The sequence below is a fragment of the Aristolochia californica genome, unplaced genomic scaffold (genome assembly GCF_029961685.1).
Source record: "Aristolochia californica isolate CCGP_79_NKW_82.1479 unplaced genomic scaffold, dmAriCali1.0.hap1 SCAF_10, whole genome shotgun sequence".
Classification (NCBI taxonomy): Eukaryota; Viridiplantae; Streptophyta; class Magnoliopsida; order Piperales; family Aristolochiaceae; genus Aristolochia; species Aristolochia californica.
The window spans coordinates 4,127,263-4,134,858 of NW_027181771.1; the positions used below are offsets into that span (position 1 = coordinate 4,127,263).

Sequence of the window (7,596 nt, forward strand, 5' to 3'; positions counted from 1 at the left end):
AATATGCTAATTTTGAAAGTCTTGCATGGTAAAAAATCTTGATAAGTGTGTTATTTCCTTCAATTCATGTCTTAGATCAGCCAAAATCATGTCTAGAATATCCAAAATTCATTTTGGAATTCTAATTGTCTCCTTTGGAAAAAAATTGAGTTCTTTAGGTACCAGTCAAGGTATCCTCCTCTCTACCAGAACAAATAGAAAATTTTGTCATGTACTCCCAAGGAAGGAGGAATGAAAACCAAGGAAGAGGACAAGGAAGAAGTGGTAAATCCTATGGTAGAAGTAGCTCGACAAAATGGTCATGTTTGTATACCTCAACAAAATGGTCATGTTTGTATACCTCAACAAAATGGTCATGTTTGTATACCTCAACAAAATGGTGTATTCGAAAGAAAACATCACCATCTTGTAGAAGTTGGTCAACTATTATGTTCTCTATGAATCTTGCCAAGTTTTATTGGCCTTATGCAGTCCTCACTACTAATTTTTTATTAATCGTATACCCTCCAGTGTGCTAAAAGGTGCCACCCCCTTTTCCAAATTGTTTCTTGTTGGAAGATATGCCCAAGCCCACACGACCAAAGAAGACCCACATATCTAAGAGTATTATAAGATGGGCCACATGACCAAGGAAGACCCACAAGATGGGCCCAAACACATAGAAGTAGGACCCACCATGATTACCATGAGCTGGCATTGTTATCACATAAGTTGGAAGATCAAGAAGGACTCACAAATGCATCTTTATCTTATGGTCACGTCCTAGAAGAGTTCTAGTTTGACTTATGTTTGTCTTTTATCTATATTGAGTTATTTAATTATGTTAGGACTTATCTTTAAGTGCTAGAGTTTGGGTATAATTGGAACAAAGGTAGTTTTATTATAATTGTACTCCACTACCTTCCTCTATTATAAATAGAGGTTCATGTACTCTGATTATACGTAAAGTCAATTATAGTCAATGAAGTATTTTTCTTTTCCATAAATTCAACATTTCTTGATTCAGTTGCCTTCCCGTTCGCACCTAAGGTATTTGGATGCACATTGGAGCCTCCCCAGGGTAAATTCCTTCTTTGGGATATTAAGTGCATTTTCTTGGGGTATTCCAAAGATAAAAAAAGTTGTGTGCTACTCTTCGTCCTTGAAGAAAATGTTTATCTCAGCCGATATTTCCTTTTTTGAGCATCTACCCTATTTTTCTACTAGCTATCCTCTTAGTTTCTCATCATCTATAGTGATGCGAAAGCCACTTATCTGATGGATTATTCAAATTGTGAACCAGCCTTCTAAAGACCCTCTATCTAACCCCGTTGATCAATCATCTATGGAGTCTTCAGATGATCCGATATATGTTCTCCTCCTTCATCTCTTGTAGTTTATGGACCACCTTATGATACTAGGCCCATTGCTCTTCTCAAAGAGCTCCACTCTACTATTGTTATTCCTCTATCCATTTCACTCACCATTTGTGTTTCTTTTTTCATAGTGTCTTCTTCCACCATTCCTACCTGCTATGAGGAGACTTTAACTTATATGAGGTGAAAACCTGCCATGGATGAAGAGATTCAGGCTATGTAGCACAATTCCACTTGGCATTTGGGTACTCTTCTGCCAGGAAAAACAGGTAGTCAGGTGCAAATGGGTCTTCTCCCTAAAGTATAATCCAGATGGTTTTGTTGCTAAATACAATGCTTGTTTGGTTGCTAAAGGTTATATTTTGTCTTACGGTATTGATTATGATGAAACATTTTCTCCTATTGCCAAGATGAACTCGATCAAAGTTCTTATTTCTTTAGCAACCAATTTTAAATGGGAGTAACATCAGTTAGATGCCTAGAATGCTTTCTTGAATGATATACTCTCTGAGGAAGTCTACATGTGACAACCAATTGGTAATGTGGTTGAGGGAGAGAAACTATGTCGATTGAATAAAGCAATATATGGGTTGAAACAGTCTCCATAAGGTTGCTTTGATAAATTTACCAATGTGATTACAAAACTTGGGTTCAAGAGGTGTGAAAGTGAGTACTCAGTATTTACCAAAAATTCTACTAAGAGCAACATTCTTATGGCAGTATATGTGGATGATATTGTTATTACGAGCAGTGACCTTTGTGACATTCAACATGAAAAATAGGACCTTAATAAGGAGTTCCAAACCTATGCATTTTAAAATTGACTATATTCATTTTAAAATAAAATAAAATGAAAAATAAAAAAAATTATCAGAAAAGAAAAGGAAGTACATCGAACAACTTCTAGGTTTAACATTTTTGTGCCAAACCTATGCATGAGACTCTAGCTTCCTTACGACAAAACTAGTCGAGATGCAGTTCTTCATGGTTCAATAAGGGTTTAAACGGTTTAGTTTAATAAAAAAAATTAAAAAAAAACTACTAAAAAAACTATAAATAGGGAGTGGGTTGGATCCATTACCATTTTTCAAGTAATACACAAGTTTGGTGATACACAAGTTTGATGCTATTTACAAAGTTGATGTCCATGTCAAGATCCACAAAAGGAACACCTGACTGAGTCCTATTCAACCCTGGTGAGTTGGGTTTAACAATTGATTTAACCATTATAACTTCATATGATTTCATTAAGAAAATGAAATGAAATGAAATGCAAGAGAAACCATGGAATTTCCATTTAATCATCAGCCAGTTGGGAGTACAAAGATGATTTACATAGAAGGTCAAAAACTCAACTGAGACAAGCTAAAGAGCCATATGTAAATCGCCACCTTGCGGGAACAATAAGATTATAAACAAATCCTCTGCAAAGAAGAACCACGTTAAAACGCAAAGACAAGTTCTCTCAGTCTTCGTCTTCAACTTTGTAAATTTCATCCAAGATCACGATAAGAGAAACAACAAATGCATAATCGACATAAGGATGGATAGTCAATCCAAATGAATCGTCCCCAAAGATGACGTTCTTAACAGAGTGTTTTTTTCTCACCTGCATCGTCGGATTAATGAGAAGAACATATCAGCCCTGGGATTCAAAACTAGATATTGAAAGACTAACCACAAAAAAAAAAAAAAAAACTGGTTTGTTTACTTGAGCTACAGCTTTGGCGGAATCTCCCAGGAAGACGGTGCAAGATCTGTCGAAAAAGTCCCCTTTGATCTTGAAATCACACTTTTGCTCGCTTCTGTTCGATGCCAAAAAAACATCTAAATCAAAGCTGAGATTCTGGGTCAATGAAGATCTCTTGGCACTGAAGAGAAGGTCTTTGGGGTTTGTACTCTCTCCCCTAAAAGCTTGCCATCTTCCATGTGCAGTCATTATCTGTCGAAGGCGAAAAGGGAAAGCAACAATCAGATGGAAGAGAAGAAGAACGTTGCATGAAAAAGTATCATATTAGCATGAAATAAGACGAAACCTTCTCCTGGAGAGTGATGACTGGTTCCTCGGAAGCATCAAATAGGATTCGCTTGTCCCTAAAGCTAAAGATCCTGTGCTCAATTCTGAAAATTAGACGGGATTTAACGTCGGTAACGGTGTAAAACCCGTCCGCCGCATCATTTACCTTCTCGGTGATGGTGAGGTCGACGTAATCCTGCAAACAGTACTGAGGGCCGACGACCATGACGCCATGGAAGGACGGTTGATTGGTGAGCAGAACCATGGCGACGGGCTACGGAATCTCAGGTAAAGAGACGCCCTAGGCTCCTGGCGCTCTTTATAATCTCGCCGGCGATGATCAAAGAGAACAGAAGTCCGTGGTCGTCGTTGCTTGATGAAAGAATTCGAGAAATTTGCGGTGGAAAAAGAAAAAGAAAAAGTCAATGTCAATCAGAGATTCGTGTTCCTTCGTCCAAAGCCGACATCAACTGAGAGCTCTTAACATGGACGAAGAAAAAATCATTGGTTTACGAATTTTCAAATTTTATCATTTTTTTATTGAACTTGTTAAAAAGTTTGTGTGTTCTTGGTCTTATTTCTAAAAATTCAACTATTAGTTTGAAGTACTTGAAGTTCAAGGCCATGATCCTTATTCTGCACCCATGGTTAATAGTTCACCATACAATTGGTGGAAAATTATAAGATGTTAAAAACAAGTACGGAAGAGTTTCATATGTAGGGGTGACATCGAGCCGAACCGAGCTGAGCCCGAACCTGCCTATGTTCTAGCCGAGCCTGATTTAAATATTTCGAACTCGAACTCGAGCCAAGCCTAGCCTCAAGCCTAAAATTGTTATCGAGTTCGAGTCCAATAATTTTAACCAAGTTTGAGCCGAGTTCGAGCTTCAACATTCATTTAAAACTTTTCATAAATTACATGTTTGGAGTTCGAGCTCCAACATACATTTAAAATTTTTCAAAAAATACATGTGAAATAAATTATATATAAAATTATACATACATTTTACAGAAAATTGGGCATAAATTTTACATCAAAATTGGACATATATTTTACATAAAATTGGGTATGACCTCTACATAAAATGGGGCATGACCTCTACTTAAAATTAAGCATAAGGGTAGCATCGAATCCAGCTGAGTCTGAACCTTCCTATGTTCGAGCCGAGCTTGATTTAAAGATTTCGAACTTGAGCTCGAGCCTAAAATTGTAATCGAGCTCAAGCCTAATAATTTTAATCGAGTTCGAGTTCGAGCTCGAGCTCTAGAGGTTAACCTACATTTAATACTCTACATAAAATATATGTCAAATAAATTATCTATAAAATTATGCATACATTTAAAAAAAAAAAAGAATGATAGGGGAGGTTTGGGATTGAATCTCGATAATAGATTAGAAAGCAGCAATACTAATCTTTTTTACCCCAAATGTTGTCTAGCTTATTTTGTAATTTTTGAATTTGGCCATAAATTTAATATGGCCTCCTTAGTGCCCTAATTGAAAATTTATATTATAGGAAAAACTAGAAATGTTTTTCCTAGGATATACATTTCCAAAAAAAACTTTTAAATAAAATCCTATTACTATTAGAGACTTACTAGAAAATTACAAGAAATATTTTAAAATTTTCTTAGAAAAGTTAAATGGACTTCTTATTGCCGCTTCTAGGGAAATAAATAAAAATTAATAATCAATCTAATATATTACTATACTTATCGATAAATATTTAATCAAATAAAATATCAAACACAAAATTGCTATGAAAATTGCCTCATGCTAAAAGTATTATAGCATCAACCGTCAAATACTTATTCAAAATTTTTCTATACGGTTTTCTAGCCCATCTTGGCAAGAAAATCTTACTAAGAAAATTATATAATTTTTTAATAAAAATTTCTAATTAGAAAAACATTTCCAAAAAATATGAGACGCTAATGGTCCCTCTATTTCTACTAAAAATGTATTTTTAATATTTATTGAAAAAACCCCTAATAGTCTCTAGAAAAGTATTTCTACTAAAATATCTTTTCAATTTCTTCAAGAGCCATAAGGGAGGAACAAAGATTTTTTTTTTTTACTTGTTTATGATTTTGCACATGTGACTTACACACTTGCGAAATCGACTTCACGCTGGGGTGGGAGAAATTATTTTCTCCCCAACTTAGGTATCTCTCTGTACTCTGGTTTTTCGTCGAGACGATGCAGAGCAAAAGTGCGATGCCAGCGAGGACCTGTCGTCAGCGGTGATGGAAGCGGCGGCGACGGAAACAAAGGCGATGAAAACAAAGGAGGCGAAGAAATAGGAGGAAGAGGAAGAAATCGGAAGAAGAAGAAGAAATCGGAGGGAAGGGGATGTAGCGGCCGGCGAGGAGTTGTCGACAGTGACAGAGGCGGCCGGAGCGGCAGACGGTAGGGGTGGCTTCGAACCGAGCCGGCTTGCGAGCGGCTCGTGTTTGGCTCGATTTCAGCTCGGTTCGACTCGTTATATATCGAGCTCGAGCCGAACTCGAACTCAGAAATGGGCTCGTTTAGGTTAACGAGTCGAGCTCGAGTAGAGCCAGGTTTGGCTCGTCGGCTCGCGAGCCGACTCGTTAATCTCTCTCCCGAAAACTTTTTTTCGGTCTCTCTCCCGCCCTCGCTCTCTTCTCTCCCGAATTTTTTTGGGTCTCTCTCTCGCCCTGGCTCTCTTTGTCTCCTCCTTCCCTTCTCTCTTCTTCCTCTGAAATTCCCTCTCACGGTCTCCATCTCCCTTCTCCCTCTCGCCGCCGGTGCCGCTTCCACCGCCGCCGGTCCTAATCCTTCCCCCCGCTCATCGCCTTCTCTGCCTCTCATCGTCGTCGCCGTCGACTTCCGTAACGTCACCCTCTCCCGTCGTTGTCACCCCCCTACCACCGCCTGTTGCCGCCGTCAAATCAGCCGGCCACTGTTCTCGTCGGAACGGGAACCCCCGGATACCTAAAGTGCTCGGAGACCTAAGTTGAGGGGGGAGATTATTTTCCCCACTCGACGCTCCATCCCACACAGCGTGCGAACTCGCACGTGCAGTTCACACATGCGAGTTTCGCACGTGTGGTTTTTATAAAAAAAAAAAACTTGTAAATCTTATTCTTAGCCTGTTTTTTCTCTGGACGATGCAATAATACGTAAAAATATAGTGTGTTAAAGTTAGCATTTGATCAAATTTTCCAGTTTATTTTTTTATTTTTTTATTTTTTATAATTAATCATGTACACAGTTAATTGGCTCACGTAATTATTGTATTAATGTATAATAAACTACAATCATTAAAGAATACAATATCTAATTTATTTAATTAATATATTAATTTATTTTAATTATACATTAAATTACTTATTGTGTTGTAATCATGTTTGTTTTACCTAATTTGGGGTTTAAATATTATGTTTTAATTAAGTATTCTATTATAAGTTACTCGTTTTCTTGTTTTTTATATTTTTCTTATTTTGGGGCACTAACACTGGAAACTGTTTTCCAATGTATATGAACTCGTCCACACTAACACCAAGTTTGAAATTGAATTTCATGTAGAGGAATTAAATGAATTTGAAGATGAACTTCAAATTTTAAGTTTGTTGACTAACCCCCCTTATAATTCTCATATCCACAGTAGCTTCGAAATCATTATTTAGTGCTGGTGGTAGAGTAATAGACTCATATCGTTCTTCCTTGGTACCAAATACATTTCAAACTTTGATTTGTAGCACTGGTTGGGTTCGGACTCTTCACGGTATAAAGAAAAAATCAAAAGGTGAATTTCTTTGATTAATTATTTATTACGATATTTTTTAGTTTTATTTATTAAAATTTTATTTTATGATTACAGCCTGAGAAGAAGAGTGCAGAGATAATGCTACCAGCTACATGATTTTTCATGTTTTTCTCATCATGGTAATTTTAATATTTTTAACGACATTAAGTAACTACTAGTGGAAGATTATTTTTTTATCTGACAATAACTAATTTTATTTTTTTGTTTTTGTCATAGGAGGAGATTTTGCTCAAACAAGGACGTATATTATTTTCTAGCATAAAGAGAAATAACTATAGTTTGTAAATTTATAATGGATGTATAGTTTTTATTTGGGTGATTGTAAATTGATAGTGATATTTCATTTAATTTTGTTGTGTTTGATTATTGTATGGAATTTATTTATAATATATGGAGTGTTTAGACTATTTTATGGAATGTATAAAAAATTTAT

At 36.4% G+C, this 7,596-nt stretch overlaps 1 protein-coding gene across 1 annotated transcript; it reads right to left on the bottom strand.

Annotated features, from left to right (window-relative positions):
- Positions 1-2,820: 2,820 nt before the first annotated feature.
- Positions 2,821-3,598, bottom strand: LOC137942806 (protein LURP-one-related 15-like). Its single transcript, XM_068788543.1, has 3 exons — positions 3,392-3,598; positions 3,067-3,297; positions 2,821-2,964 (listed from the first exon to the last, which is right to left on the bottom strand). Exons 1-3 carry the CDS (start codon positions 3,596-3,598, stop codon positions 2,821-2,823), a joined length of 582 nt encoding a protein of 193 aa, XP_068644644.1.
- Between the last annotated feature and the right edge of the window lie 3,998 nt (positions 3,599-7,596).

Bases quoted from the DNA above. Each gene is read 5' to 3' on its own strand.
- LOC137942806 (XM_068788543.1), bottom strand. From the start codon at position 3,598: ATGGTCGTCGGCCCTCAGTACTGTTTGCAGGATTACGTCGACCTCACC. The intron at 3,298-3,391 runs GTTTCGTCTTAT...CGCCTTCGACAG, and splicing joins TCATCACTCTCCAGGAGAAG to ATAATGACTGCACATGGAAG. The intron at 2,965-3,066 runs GTAAACAAACCA...CCGACGATGCAG, and splicing joins CCGCCAAAGCTGTAGCTCAA to GTGAGAAAAAAACACTCTGT.